Source organism: Excalfactoria chinensis, chromosome 3 (assembly GCF_039878825.1).
Source record: "Excalfactoria chinensis isolate bCotChi1 chromosome 3, bCotChi1.hap2, whole genome shotgun sequence".
NCBI lineage: Eukaryota > Metazoa > Chordata > Aves > Galliformes > Phasianidae > Excalfactoria > Excalfactoria chinensis.
This window is the reverse complement of record NC_092827.1, coordinates 27,905,181-27,921,565: the sequence shown is the minus strand read 5'-3', so window position 1 is coordinate 27,921,565 and position 16,385 is coordinate 27,905,181. Positions and strand designations below refer to the sequence as shown.

The 16,385-nt window shown below is 42.8% G+C and overlaps 1 protein-coding gene across 1 annotated transcript in view; it reads right to left on the bottom strand.

Annotated features, from left to right (window-relative positions):
- Positions 1 to 16,029, bottom strand: part of CD109 (CD109 molecule) — a 79,215-nt gene extending 63,186 nt beyond the window's left edge. Inside the window, exons 1-2 of the mRNA XM_072332414.1 lie at positions 15,675 to 16,029; positions 15,370 to 15,530 (exon numbers count right to left, since the gene is read on the bottom strand). Of these exons, the coding sequence (XP_072188515.1) occupies positions 15,370 to 15,530; positions 15,675 to 15,742 (229 nt within the window). The 5' untranslated portion in view covers positions 15,743 to 16,029. The remainder of the gene's footprint in view (positions 1 to 15,369; positions 15,531 to 15,674) is intronic.
- Positions 16,030 to 16,385: the final 356 nt, after the last annotated feature.

Below are 16,385 nucleotides of genomic sequence, written 5' to 3'. Positions count from 1 at the left end.
TTTTCTATTAATTCTACAGATGGACAAAGTTTTCAAAGCCATGCACAGCATTTACCACCCTCAAGCAACAGAGCACACAGAATTAACCATTCTCACTGTATTGTATCACCTTGGGAACACTTAACTATCATATTATTGTGCAGGGCTTAATATAACTCAATATTTTAACCGTTTCAGATAATGTGAACTCAGATTTTCTCACAATACTGAAATTGCTGCAGCTTCTATTTTAATTATTTAACATGGGGTTTTTTTGCTGACTTTGATGGTGCTGCCTTTCAGTGCCATCACCTCTCTTATCATCATTAACCAATTTTTTTTGTTTTACTGATCTTTTTTTTTTAATAGAGGTTGGAAAAAGAGTTGCCATATTGTGACTAATAAAATCTACGGCTATTAGCATTCAGACATACTTGATAGTTTTAATGGCAAAAAAATGTTTTTTAATAATTTTTTTATTAGTACCATATAATTTAAATGAGTAGTACAGCCACTGCAGGGTTCACTTTTCATATAGATCAGCAGAACTCTTTTGTAATTTCCACTCAGTTACATCTTTTTATAATACCTAGGACAATATAGGTTCACATCTATTTTTCATTCAACTGTTCACTCAGTGTATGAGTTACATACATCCTACACAGAATTGCTGCTCTGGCAGAGATGTCTTCCATAGTTAGCTGAACATTACCTCTGAGATGATTCAAAAAGAAAAATTCACTGTGAGTACTACATTATCATAGAATCATAAAATGTTTGGGGACCTTTAAGATCATCTAGTTACAATCTTCCCACTATAGGCAGGGACACCTCCCTCTAGATCAGGTTGCTCAAAGTCCCATCCAGCCTGGCCTTGAATGCTTCCAAAGAAGAAGCATCTACAGCCTCTTTGGGCAACCTGTTCAAGTGCCTCACCACCCTCACAGTAAAGAATTTCTTCCTAATATCTAGTCTAAATCTACTATCTTCCAGTTTAAAGCCATTTCCACTCATTCTATCACTACATGCCCTTATAAAAAGTCCCTCCCCAGCCTTCCTGTAGGTCCTCTTTCAGGTACTGGAAGGCTACTATAAGGTCTCTCTGGAGCTTTCTCTTCTCCAGGCTGAAAAGCCCCCACTCTTTAAGTCTGCTCTTGTAGGGGAGGTGCTTCTGCCTTCTGATCATCTATGTGGCTCTCCTCTGGATCTGATCCACATCCTTGTGTTATGGCGCCAGAACTGGACACAGTACTCCAGGTGGGGTCTAACAAGAGCAGAGTAGAGGGGCAGAATCAAGTCCCTTGAACTGCTGGTCACACTTCTTTTGATGCGGCCCAGAATACGGTTGACCTTCTGGTTGCCTGCTCATGCTGAATCTTTCATCAACCAACACTCCCAAATCCTTCTCCTCAGGGCTGCTCTCAAGCCATTCTCCACTCGGTCTATGCGTGTGCTTGAGATTGCCCTGACCCACATACAGGACTTTTCACTTAACTGTCTCTTAAAATACATGCTGTGATTCTGAAAGTCACCATGGCAAATTTGCTGTTGACTTCTAGCGGCCTTTTCTTCCCCAGAAGAACGTCAAGACTAGCCTTCTTACCAGTGAGAAAATGTAATGACCTCCTTGATCCAGAACTTCACTGCATTCAAAGACAAAACATTTATTTGACATCTGAACTCTAGTAAACATGGATTCAAAACAAATTGTTCCTTTGACAGTGGCAAGTAGAAGGCAGTCCAGATGGATGGAAAGCAGTATGTCTCTGCTGCTGTCAGTGTGCTAAAGGAAAACTCCCACTCAGCATGTACCATCTATTCAAATTATAACTTGGGTTAAATCAAGTGACTCACATCCTGCTAATGATGTCTGTGGGCAACACACTTAATTACTTCATTCTGGTATTCAATGGTTTAACAAGGATGGATAGCATCTGGCCCTGAACAGCACAGTCCTTTCCACATGTTTATGCTACTGTTGAAGCCACAGTTTCTCCTGCCATCCATCCATCCTCTTCACTTGAGAAGCATCCCAGACAATCCTTGACTCTCTGCAACCCCACCGACCTTCCAGGTTTTCACAGACAGGAGACCCAGACAAAACACACAAGCAGAGCGGGCACTCCCACTGCACAGTATCATAGAGACCAAGGAACAGCTAAGCTTGCCTGGCACATGGGGCTCCTGGAGAAGAATTACACAGTGCTGAGGAGAACCTGGTGCATAGGTATATTAATTGACTTTATTTCCAGCATCTACCCAGAGAACTTCATGCCTAAATAATCCTATCAAGAAGAGACATCATTTCAGCTAGAGGAAATCTATGTCTTTCTAACTCATGAGAGTTACTGTTAATTGGGAAAAAAAAAATAAAAAAATAAAAAAATAAGGAACTATATTTCACTGGTAAAGGAGGTTGGATACAGAATAAACTCGCAATGACAGAGATGGTATAAAGCTACCTCCCAAAATTTTTCTCAGTTGTATACTTGAAGTAGAAGCACTAAAAGTAAGATTAGAGAAGTAATGTTCCTCTAACTCCCATCCATCTGCATGGTAATGTGTGAATAAAGCTGTGCTAAACCTTAGTTTTGTACATCCACAACCTTACATTCACAACCTATGTCACCATGCCATCAGAAAGGAAAAAAAAAACACCTTTGTCACTACTGAAAGTCAATTATTAACAGAAGAAGAACAGCTTTATTTACAAGTATGAGAGTAGATGTGCACACAGTTAAGTATTGCTAGACTAGCTTTCTTCTATCCAACATAGCTAAATATAGCACTGGCTATAGCAGTTGTTTCAGTATGTTACGAAGCACCAAGAACAGAAGTTATATTCATAGAGAATCATACCACAGTCCATTCCCCTGGGCTTCTACTTCCATCTTTACCCATACTAATACACACACACTAACACACATGCACTACAGGCACTTTGCAGCTGTCTAATGTCTAATGCTTGCACCATTGCTTGATAATGAGTATCATGCAGAACACAGATATCTCAAGGTACTTCCCATACTTCAACTAGGCCTATTAAACCTATTTTCCATATGCTGTAGCCCAAACAGAGTGAAGTACGATTATGTTGCAGAGTCAGAAGCAGAAAGTTCACAACTTTTCTCACATCTAAGAAGTAAAACTAAAGAATGTAAAGCCCCAGAAAATGCTGTTTTGGACACAATTATGATAGCCAGAGTAAAAGCCCAGCTCCATAAAAAGGTGGTTTCCATGAGCTATTTCCAGCACATCGATTCAAAATATGTTCCCTGAGAAAATGTAGCTCTTGCAACTGCTTCCACATCAGTCATAGGCATTTCTAGCAGCAGGGCAGACAGGACCGTGCTAGAAATAGTGGGTTTCACACATTCCCAAGCCTGGAAGACCTAACAGCAGGTCTCAGCCAGGTACAGCTGTGCTACAGATGGGAAGCAGCTGGGGAGGAGGGAGATTTAAACTGCAGCCACTTCTCCATTGTATGATTCAGAAAGCATTCCCCTCCCAAAGCACTGTTAGGGAGCTGCCTGGCTTCCTTGGTCAAGTCCAGAGTGTGATCTTGTTCCCAGAGAGTGAAAATTTATAGAAGAGGCACTGGGGCATTAGGTAATCTCCTGGTTTATGTAATTACTTTAATGGGAACTGAGCAGCCTGGGCAGATCTGAAAATCTCTGGTGTTGTAGTGAGTCTGTCTCACTGTCATGCATGCTTTTCCCACATTCTCAGAGCTTCTGAAATGAGCCCTGGGAGCTCCACTTAGCTGCACCCAAAGGTGGCTACAGCCTCTCTCAAGCAGGAGCAGCAGACCAAATATTCTCTTTATGTCACTGCTGAATTGCAGAAATTCACCATATTTTTCCATCCACTTGATGAATTGATGGTGCAGCAACTTCATGTTTTTAAGTAGCTAGCCAGAGTCCAGCAGCTAGCACACAGCACAGCTCTCGTGGATCCTCTGCCACCATGCAGCTGGACACCTTTACCTGCACAAAACTGTAACACTTCCACGTGACTTACACATGACACCAGCTGAGTCCTCTCTACATCTAACCAGGAGAAGTTGTCTCCCTCCTGCAGAGCCTCCCTGCAGCACTGCACTGAAGAAATACATGGAAATCCCACAGAAACAAACTCATGGTCTCCAACCTCTTTTCTCACAGACTCATTGGTATTAAGGACACTCCAGAAAAAGAGGAAGAAAAGGCAATAGGGTAGTGTAATGTCACCAGCACAGAGGGCAGTGGGAAATTAAATCATCTTTTTAAATGAACACTGCTACTGCACCATTTTTAGCAGTCTATCTTTTTAGCAGAGCAAACAGTTAGAAAGCAAGGGAACAACACAAAGCTGCACCAGAGGTTCAGGCTGGGCTTTAGGGAAGATTTCTTTACCATGAGGGTAGTCAAAAATTGAAACAGGCTTCCCAGAGAGGTGGTTGCTGTTCTATGCCTGTCAATGTTCAAGAGGAATTTGAGCAATGCCCTCAGCAATATGCTGTAATTTTTGGTTAGCCCTGAAGTGGTCAGGCAGATGAATTCAGTGGTCTTTGAAGGTCCCTTCCAACTGAACTAAAAGTTATGCTACCTGTTATTAAGCTGACAGCAACACTAGGACCAGATATATGTTACTTCTAAGTGATTTTTCAAAATGAAAAGATTACATATACATGTGTGTATATACACATATGTGTGTGTGTTTCCAGTGGTTTGTCACAAATAATTTCAGCATTACACAGCTTTTCCCCTGTATCACAAAGCCTGTGGCCCAAATCTATGTGCCCTGCAGGACACGTCCACAGACCTCCCAGACTTCTCCCTGCCAAACAGTCAGGCTCCATCTACATCTATACAGACATAAATACTCCTGTTTCAGCTTCTACTCCCAAAAAAGGATCGAGGTTCCAGAAAAATGACTTTATGACTTGGCATAATCAACCAGAACTCACGCCAATGTAAATCAGCACAACAGCGGTTAGCAGCTAACTTAAATTCAGGTCTTAACACTAAGTTCTAGCCTACTTAGTAGGCACTGCTGCAAACAGACCTTCTCACTTAACTTTTCCTATCTATGTCTATGCCTTCATTTCTTCTCAGTCCTATTAGAGACTGTGAGAATATAGCTGGAATCACTTCACACTGATGTCATAGCTTTCTTCCGGTGGCAGTGTTCACATATGTACATTTAGGAAATGCTTACAAAAAAGTATTTTCTTTACAGTGGTAAATCAAATTTTTTCACCTGATTGGTCTGTTTAAAATAATAATAATACTTCTAACATCAGAGAAATAAAAAGCATCGTTCTTCAATATCCTTCCAGTTTTTCCTTCCTATGCAAAATGTACACTATTTTTGTGATTTCCGAAAAAAGAAAGAAGTATAAATTCCAAGAGCTAAACTGTCCAAGGGGTGATTTATTTTTATTTTTTTCTCTTGAAAGAAGACTTACAAATCTGTGGAGTTTACATTCGCTAAATGTGATATACTTTTCACCTATTATCCTAAATAAGCACCAGAATTAGCACTTCCTAGTTATGCTAGCAGCCTGAAATACACCATGTGTGCCACTGCTGTTTGACTATGGCTAAATTTCAGCCAGGTTTAAGTTGGAGGTACAGTACAGTGACCAAATACACACATTAGATTGCTAGTGGACATCAGGCTACCATCCAAAGCCATGAAGACAAGAAACTTGCAGTAAAGGGGAGTAAAGGAGTACATACTTGCTCCACAAAGCATGCAGCTTGCCAGCACTACATGCCATTTCCTTCACAGCCAGTCATTTCTCCCCACTGCCCATTTGTACTGCTACCTTTAAGTCTTTTCTGCAATTCTGGAGGCAGAAAGCACTAAAAAATTATAAATGGAGCAAGGCAGGACAGCAGTTCTGCTTACAGATAAAAGCAGAAAAGGATAGAAGGAACAATGTGAATGAGACCAGAATTTCTTATCTGAGGTTCATCACAAGATGGAGCACTGCAGCTCTGGAGGACAGAAGAAAGCAACATGCACAGATGTGTCTTCAATTAAAGCCCATCACCTCTCCACTTCTGCTTATCAGTTCAGCCCTGCGCCTACTCCTGAGGGCACCACCGTGTACCCATCTCACAGACAGATGGACCACTATTGGCGTTGGGCATCTCTGCCCTTGTGCTATTGTATCCACCAGCCCCTTCCACAAGCCAACTTTGGGTTTTCTCTCCCCACAGCGTTTTTAACTAACTTTTCAGGGCCAGACACATGGGCATTTCTCATTTCATTTTAGAGCTGGGACCTCATTCAGATATTTAATTATCTGCTCAGTTTTCTAAAGTACAACAACCAATTTTATGGATGACATTATTACCACTTTCAGCCAAGTGGTCAGAGAGAGGCCAGTAGCAAGAACACAGTACACAAAACCCTCTGTGGTTTATCTGAAACACTGCATGCTGGGTAGGAAAAGGGAACGGCTTCATATTTTTAAAACTAAATCATCCCTTTAGCCAAAGAACTTCTTGCACCACGCAGCAGCTACCAGCCCAGAGACTGAAACTCAAACATGGGCTCTTTGCAAATTTTTCTTGAGACCATCCATAGGTTTTTTGTCATGCATGATCCACATCTGAGCTTATTGCTGCCTACTACAGCCAAACAACATTATTCTCAGCAATTATAACTCTACAGTTGTTAAGAAGACTAGTCTGGAATATTACAAAGCAGTTTTTCTTGATGTCAGATCCAGTCTTCAGAATCATGCAGACAATTCACAAGAATCTCAGGCTTAAGCCTCTTCACAACAAAATGGGAAATTAATTTAATTAACCAACTTTTCCCTTGGTGACTGCACACACATGCAAACTCATGGGCATGCCCTGCTTTCTAGGCACTGCTGGCCATCATTACTTCACGGAAATTGCAATGGATCATCAACACGAAGCCGCTATTACTGCAAGTTAGAGCAGCTGCAGTTTTTATTCTGATTTAAAACCCAGGGAAATCATACCAGGACAAAATGTGGCTAAGCCTGTCTACACTAGATGCTTGGTGGTACTACTACCACCCCCATGCCATTAATTGCTGCAGCTGGAGTAAAATTTCAAAGTCACTCCTTCACTGAAAATAAAATGCTCGAGTGCTATTTAAGTTCTCTAAGAGGCAGTGAATGAAGAGGGTTTGTTTTTACAATGGTTTTCTTCCATTTTCTGGAAGGCACTCAGAGTCTGCCATGACAAATCCACAGAATTTTTCTGAGACCACAAAACTGTTTAGATATATAAAAATAATACCAGAGCCTTCCCTCATCTGTAAGTAAGAGCAATACAATTCCATAACCACTCAAAATAAACTCCCAGGCCTCACAGCTGCACCTCCAGGGAACTGGAGAAATGGAAGATAAGGTATCAGTCACTGACATTTTTTTCTATGCAGATAACTATTGGGACAGCAATGAATCCAGATGGACCAGCAGTATCACTTGCCACATGCTATTCAACCTCTGTACACAGGTTCTCATCTCTGCTTTCACAAACAATTACCCAAGGACAGCAGGGCACAGTGCCAGTGCAGATAAAGAATCGTTAAAAGAGAAACCACCTGTGTATGACTGGAGACTCAAGAATTTCCCAGCTGTTTCCTATCTCTGCAGGTACTTCTCTACTCCTTAGCACTTGGATTTCTAATTAGGACATCATTCCAGACCAATTTTGAGACCCACCCTCAGCTCCCACCCCTTTCTTTTTAAAAGCTAACTCTAATCTTTCTGAGGGTTAGTAATCAGGTCTATAGGACACTTGTCCTGACAATTCACTCCAGTTCCTCTGATGTCTCCTCATGTGTTTCCCAGAGTGTGAAATAGTCTCTGAAAGTCTATTTAGCTCATGGTCCTATCTTCCACAATGGCCAAGGACAGACATCTGAGCAATGCAAAGCACAAGCACAGAATGACCCTTCCTCGGGTACTCTGACAGACTGTGTGAGGCTTAGAGCTCAAAAAGTCAGTGTGTCTTCATTCAAGCAGAGCTTTGACAGACTTTTCAACCTTGCACTTTTTCAACCTTCCAGCCCCCCTCTCCACATTCATGCTTTCAAAAATCCACTAGCAGTCTTTAAATTTTGACCCATTCTTTAAATATTCTGCAGATAATTTTATCCAACCTAAATTCCTACTTCACCAAGTACTCTTCAACCTGTTCCCCTCTTGTTGCCTTACTTCCTTTGGCACTGCAGCTAGTAGTGTTACAGACTGTATAACAGATGATCTTCTTTGTGAAGGCTAAGCACTCACTCAATTCTGCATCACTGAAAAAGGCCCTTCTAGCAAGCCATACCCTTTGGTAGTCTTTCTGCTACTAATACAGTATTTAAAATCCTACCCTGTACATTCTTTCCTATTCACGGTTTGGCCTTTCCAATTTTGTCCCTTCATAGCCATGCTGCTCTTTTATGTTCAACCTTTGTAATCTGATCTCATTTTCCACTTCCACACCCTTATTTTTTTTATTTTTTTTTATTATTTTTTTTTTAAATCAGTAGTAAACTGTGTTTAGTTACTTCTTACTCTTCTTACTCATCTGCTATTTTAGAATAATGTGCACTTACAGCTTTAACATTAATCACTCGAGATTTCTCCCTTTGATTCCCTCCTTATTTCTGGTAACACCTCTCTCCCCAGTTTCCACTGTTCACTGGCATTTCTTTTTTCTTTCTAAAAATCACAGTCTTTACTTCCTTTTTTCCCCTCTCTCTCCTCCCTTTCCTAAAAGATGCAAAGATCCTTCTGTTCACATAAGCAGTGGACAATCCCACTTCTCTGTAAGATACAACCCCCTGCAACCAATCCTGCTATGAACAATTTATGGAATCATAAAATCACCAAGGTTAGTAAAGACCTTCAAGATCATCTAGTCTAACTGTCCACCTACCACCAATATTTCCTCTCTAAACCATATCCCTTCAAACCACACCTGAATTTCTTGAATACCTGCAGGGACAGTGTCTTAACCACCTCCTTGGGCAGCCCATTCCAGCACCTGATAACTCTTCTGGAGAAGAAATTTTTCCTAATATCCAATCTGAACCTCCCCTGGTGAAACTTGAAGCCATTCCCTCATCCTGTTACTAGTTACATGGGAGAAGAGGCCAAACCTTATCTCGCCACAACCTCCCTTCGGGTAGCTGTAGAAAGCAATAACATCTCCCCTGAACCTTCTCTCATCCAGACTAAATAATCCCAGTTCCCTCAGCTGCCCCCCATCATACTTATGCTCCAGACCACTCACCAGCTTCGTTGCTCTTCTCTGGACACACGGCATGGCTTTGACCTCTTTCTTGTAGTGAGGGGCCCAAAACTGAAAGTAGTACTCGAGGTGCAGCTTCACCAGAGCTGAGTGCAGGGGGGGGATGATCACCTCTCTATTCCTGCTGGCTACAGTATTTCTGATACAAACCAGGATGCCATTGGCTTGCTTGGCCACCTGGGCACACTGCTGGCTCATGCTCAGCTGAATGTCAACCAACACACACACAGGTCCATTTGCTCCACACAGCCTTCCAGCTACTCTGCCCCAAGCCTGTAGCTTTGCATGAGGCTGCTGTGATCAAAGTTCAGGACCCAGCACTTGTTCTTGTTGAGCTTCATCCCACTGGCCTCAGACCAGTGGCCCAGTCTGCCCAGATCCCTCTGTAGGGCCTTCTTATCCTCAGGGAGATGATCGCTTCCTCCCAACTTGGTGTTATCTGCAAACTTACTGAGGGTGCATTCAATCCCATTGTCCAGGTCATCAATAAAGATACCGAACAGGGCAGGCCCCTATACCAATCCCTAAGGAACACTACTCATGACCAGTTGCCAACTGGATTTAACTCCATTCAACACCACTCTTTGGGCCCAGCCCTCCAGCCAGTTCCTCACCCAGTAGAGTGTAGCTATCCAGGCCATGGGCTGCCAGCTTCTCCAGAACACTACAGGAGACAGTGACAAAGTCTTTGTTGAAATCTAGGTAGACTACATCAACAGCCTGTTCCCCATTCACATGGTGGATCATTCAATCATAGAAGGAGATCAGGTTGACCAAGAAGGACTTGCCTTTATTCCACCCTTTCCCTTTTTCAAGCTCCTGGGAAGCAGTCTGCCATGCTCACTTTGCCTCACACTACTCAGCTAGATGGCATTGAAGAATGTGGTGACCAGAATGGCCTTAAGCAAACACTTTAAGACAAAGAAGGATTCTCTCCCTTGAGCCCCAAATACCATACAGTCAATAAGATAAAGCTCAAGTATTGGATGGGATTGATGTTTTGATTACTCAGCAGTTTACTTGATGGGACTGTTATAAATAAACTAGAATGAATCACAGAATCATTACAGTTGGAAAAGTCCTCTAAGGTCATCAAGTCCAAACACCAGCTTATCACCATCATGCCTAACTCATATCCCACAGTGTCTCATCTCCACATTTCTTGAACACCTCCAGGGGCAGCAACTCCACCTCTCTGGACTGCCTGTTCCAACAGATCACCACTCTCCCTGAGAAGAAATGTCAAATGGGTTCAACAACAGCCACATAAACTTGTGGTTTTTCCTTAGATGTGCTCCAACAATAGAAAAGTCTGCATGGGAGTGCCCTCTTCTCAGCTAGCTAGCTCCTTTATCTCTGGATTCAGCCCCATCATCTCCTTCCACCAAACCTTCCCTTTCTCTGATTTTATATCAGTTATCTGCATGTGCTGAATATTGACAACTTATGTGTAATTACTCTTGAAAAACACAAAAAACAATTACAAATACATTTGGATGTGGGGGTTATACATGCAAAAACATGGTGCTCCTGCTCCATTGCTGTTACACTTTTTAGGCTTTCACACATAACTAGGAAGAAAGAAGCTGTCCCAGAAAACTGCTAGCAAAATGATTTACACTCCAGCCTCAGATATTCAGGATATATGTTGCAGTCATTGAGGAAACAGACATAAATATTCAGAAATAGGGCACAGAGGCAAGTTAACAAAGGGACCAAGGCCATTCATTCTCATTTAGCTATTACTTTACAACTTATACTCCCTCATGTTCTTTGGTTTCACATACTAACGTGGTCGGAACCATATTATTAAGTATGCAAAACGTGCCTCCTGGTAAAAGCAGATTTTCCATTGTCTATACGGATGACTGCAGCAAGTCTATACCTGACAGACATTCTCACAAAGTCTGTAATGTTTCGTAAACCCTGGCTGAGTATTTACCACACTCTAATTCAGAGTTCCCTCTGCCAACAAGTAAGTTAACTGCACACTAGAAGAAAAGCAGAAAAGCAGCGCAAATTAATTAACATTTACAAGCAAATGAAAAGGAACCTGAAATATTTTAAACCAGAGTCTTGAGTTCTCAAAAGTACTTCACTTTCACCATGCCTTAGATACATTGTATTGTGCCTTAATTATCAGCTTTAACCAAATCTTACTCTTGAGAATTAAAATTGTACGTGAAGTCATGTAAACGATGCCACTCCATTATACATGAAAGCCTTTCTTTAATTAGTTTCCTTAACATCTATGCTTTTTATATTTTCCAAATTATTCCAGCAAAAATAAAATAAAATAAAATAAAATAAAATAAAATAAAATAAAATAAAATAAAACAGACTGTTCCAAAGCCCTCTCAATTAAGGTGTAACTAACACTGCAATGACTAAGTAGCAAACCTGGCAGGACAACAATACTTGCCAATTCAAAGTATATCTTTATTGATCAGTCAGAAGATTAATATGCATGGAGTGAACCACCCTTCTCCGTAATCACTGAAAATCAAGCCATTCATGCATAAAATTTAACTTGCTTTCTGTTATTCTCATCATTTTTATTTGTTGACCCAGAAAACCCAACAGCTCAGACTGCATGTAAGCCATTGTTTTCTTCTACAGTCATTTTCAATCAGTGAGAATCTTTCTGATATTGCAACTCCATAGAAAACGTGTCAAGGCTCGGTATGGTACACCGAATCAGCTTAAATTACTGCTTTTGTGTTCTCCTTGAGCCTCCTGCAGATGATGGAAACATATTCTCTCCAAGTGACACACTGACAATTTTTGTTGCATTTGCTCATACAAAGTTAATCTGTAGCAGCAACACACACAGCTCGCAGACATTCAGCGCGTTTGTTTTCATTACAATTAAGCTGAGTAACTTCTGTACCAAAACACTGACCTTCAAACAGTCTCCCTTGCTACAATACATCTGGATTCTGCCACGTCTAGCCAAGCTCAAAACATCAGCAGTTGTTTAAATGGATGTGTGCACACACTCTCACTCCAACGTTTAAACTTGCCACTTGTTAATGACATAATTCATGATTGAGTAATATTGTGACTATATTATAACTGCTAATTTCCATTCCCGTTGTTACATGAAAAGCAGGCAAGAGATGTGAACCAAGATCCACTCCTACAGTCTTTCTCTAGTTGTCAGTTCTCCAAAAATCGCTCAGAAATCAAAACTCCACTTCCTGTAAGAACATTAAACCAGTGAATATTCAATCAACCATTAGAGGGCAAGTGCCCTATTTCTTACATAAAAAGCTAGAGTTATGTTATATGAAGAGAGAATAGCTGTTCCTCTAATTCAACAAGATCCTTTCATGGAGCTGACTCAAAAAATCTAAAGACAAGCACATGTTACCATGCTGAGCTGCTGCTGGAGGACTAGAGCACATTCTTAACTTCTAGCAATCGCAGATGCATTTTGTCAGATAGGGACACAAAACGTCTTGCCTTTGCATAATCAGCTGAGCTCTGACTGCAAGACTGAACTAACAAAAAGGTGTCCACAGCCTGTCCTCCAGCCTTAGCCTCTAATTGCAGCTCTGCACCAGCTCAGGTCTACCACCACAGATGTTTGCACACCAAATCAAAGAACTTGTCTGACTAAATTCAGCAAAATAAAATCGATTCTTTCATATCAGTTTTTCAAGCCAATAACTTCCCCCACTCTTGCTGACACCACGCAAGAAAAAGTACAGAGCACAATGCTGCCAGCTTAGGCAACATGAATGTTGTGCCCTGCCCAAGGGAATCAGTCCCAGCTTTTGGGTATCCAGCACAGTCAACAACTGCAGGTACACCCTGCCTCCCTTCTACTTATTTAGCACAGACACGGGTGTGTAACACCAAACTCGTGCTCTGCAGGAACAGTAGCACCACTGTGTAACCTAATGGGTGCAAGTGACAGATAAAGCAGTATTTTCAGGCCACTAATATATGCGCCGGTGATGTCATTTAAAGAAGATTTTGTGCGTCTGGAGATGCCTGGATTTTTTTTTTTTCTCCAGCTGCAGCAGCTGGCCTAATAAAACCTCCACAGGCTTTGATTCAGCTAAATTCACAGACCAGCACAGCTACAGCACCACTGCTATGCATCTTACCTCAAAGTCATTTCATCCTCCAGAAAACACGGCAAAGCCTTAAAGACTTCATCTAACAAACTATTTTCCTCTGAGTAATTCTATTCCTGAAGCATCTGAGGAAACGCCCCTACCATCACAGCCTCTGTTATAAGGCAGTTTCTTGTTCTTGGCTACCATATTTGCTCAGAGAAAAAAATGACTAACAAATAGTATTACTTCAATTTAAAGAATGGATGGTCACAAAGTTGTTTAGTTTTTTTGTTTGTTTTACATATACACCATACTTAGGAGGAATTTCACTTTAAGTAACACACTACAGTATTCTTTTTCCTCAGTCTGACCATTCCTTTACTCACTCCTCCTTTATGTCAAGCCTAATAGGCTTGGATGGTGCTTTTCACCAAACAACAGCTAAGTATAGGATACAGTATATTTCTATGAATTAAGCACCGTAAGCATGACTGCCAGCCTGTTTTACTTCCATGCAGACATTAGGTGCTAGCAAATTGGTCTGCCTAAAGTAACAGCCTCAGGCATACGTCACAGCTATTGGTATTAGATTTCAGGACTATCAGATTAGTTGTATAAATTTGATTCAGATTGGGAATTAACACTTTTTTTTTCTTTTTCTGATTTAGGGACGGCACAATGGGAACATTGTTTCAGCTGCATACTTTTATACTGGATGCTGGATGACATACCTGACAACACCATAAAGTTAGAATGGATAAACAACACCCAAGCCAAAGTATAAGAGTGTGTAATTCCACAAATCGTTTGTTCTTATAGAAATGCTGAAGTGGCAAAAAGGGTTTTGATAAAATACACATTTCTGCATCATGTGGGCATGACATTTTTGATCCAAACAAAAGAACTCTGTCACACTCACAGCCTATCTTCTACACGGACTGTGAAGAGAAGCAGTATCTCTTTGAAATGAAGGTATTACATTTACAATTAAGTCATCCACATTAATGATAGTTATTAATCATAGGAAAAAGTTCAATACAGCAGGGTGGATTTTTCTAGGACCTCATGCTGTTCTGTGACTCTACTCTAGATAAATAAAGAGCCAGAGTTAGCATGAAGTGATATAAATAACACTCAAAGAACACTCTGAAAGCTGGCTGATCTTCCTTCCTATGAGGGCAGTTCTCAGGGAGCACATTCTTATGTTCCTAGTCACGGCTGGCATTTACCAGGCACACTGACCAAGATGTCAATTCTCCAGCTACTTGTACATGTCATAATGTCCCCACCACTCCTTGGAGGCACAAAATCAACCACATTGCTTCAGGGTTGACTTAGTCAATCCCCAAACTGTCCCACCATTCAGTTTTTGACTCTTAAGAACTTCTCTTTCCACAGACACGCTGAGCTTCCATGTGGCAGCACTTGGGGAGAGTCAGGTTGGAGATCAGGAAAAGTTTATTTACCGAAGGGCAGTAGGCATGGCCCTGAGCTGCTGGAGTTCCAGGAGCATTTGGACAACATTCTCAGTCATAAGATTTGAATTTTGGGTGGTCCCAAGTGAAGCCAATGGTTGGACCCAGTGGTCCCTGTGGATCCATTCCATATCAGGATAGTCTGCAATTCTATTTTCACTTTCTTAGAAGCCAAGCTCTCCCTTTCTCAGAGTATCCACAGCTTCCAGGCATTTATCAATGCATTTGTTCCACACTTGCTATCCTCACACTTTGCACCTCTACAATAAGCCTATCTACAAAGATCTCTTCTTTGGTGACCTCATGACAATGACCTGAGCACTTCCGGGCATCTTGAAGATGCCACATCATATAAAACCTCACTGACATCTGATTGCTTTCTGAGTTTAGAGTGAGTAAAAAAATCACTCATTACCCAGCCTGGTTGAAACCGGAGCCACCACACAAGAATATCGTCCCATAGCAGTCCCCAGTTGGTAACACCAGGTTTGTATTTCAGTATTCTTCAGCAGCTAGGGCACTGTCAGAGAAAGAGAATACCGTGGGAGAAGGCAGGTGTAAGGCCCCTACCTCTCTCGAAGACCAGCTCCCTGCTGAGCACAGTCTGGTTGTCCCTGAGCAGAGCTCCACGCACTGTAACCTGCGGGGGGCTGTCGGGCAGTAGGGCAACCCCGACGGTGACGCTTGCTCCGGGCCTGATGTTCCAGGGGGCCGCCACCAGGAACGTAGGTCTGCAAAAGACAGAGCAGGAGAGATGCGTTAGCCCAGAAAGCGGCACGGGTCCAGCCAGCGGGGCGTGCTCCGAGCTCTTGCAGACCTCGGGATGGGGGCTATGCTCCCCGGGCAGCCCCGCCGCCCACCCCAGCCCCACGTACCCAGCCGCGGCGGAGCCACACGCAAAGAAGAGGATCAGAAGGCGAACAGCAGCGCGGCTCCGCTCCATGGCTCTCTGCGCGCTACGCGTCCGCTGCGCTGCGCCGGGCCGTCCCGGGCGGGGAGGGGAATGAGAGGCCCCGCCGTGAGTCACGCCGCGACGGCTGCCGCCCGAGCGCCCCGCGGGGCGTTCCCGAGGCCGGCCCGGGGGAAAGAGGGGGGGTGGGGGGGCTGGCAGGCTCGCGGCTAAGGGCAGCCCGCAGAGCCGCCGCTATGTGCTGAGCTGAGGTCTGAGAGCAGCGACGATGGTTCAGAGGCTGCGATCCCAGCAGCTCCCGAACGCGAAGAGATTGGCAACGTCGCTCTGGATGGGTTGGCGTTAGTGCCCGGTGTCTGCAAAATAAGGTCATGTCGGCGCGCGGGCTTGCGGACCCACCCCCGCTCTTTTTGGAGCCTTGGTAGCCTGCGTGCTGCTTGTAGCTGTGTGGGCTAGGCACAGCTAGCGATGCTTCGATTCATCTGAACCCTTCCATCCCCGCACAACGTATCATGAAGTTCCTGAAGTCAAAAGCGCCAAGCTGGCGTGCCCTATACTGCGTTGTGCAGACACAAGCACAGCTGGAGCCCAGAAGGATAACCCCCTTCGTTGCTCAGTTCTTATGAAAAACAGATACAAAACAGTACATGTACACAAAGATCACAGGCACTAACAG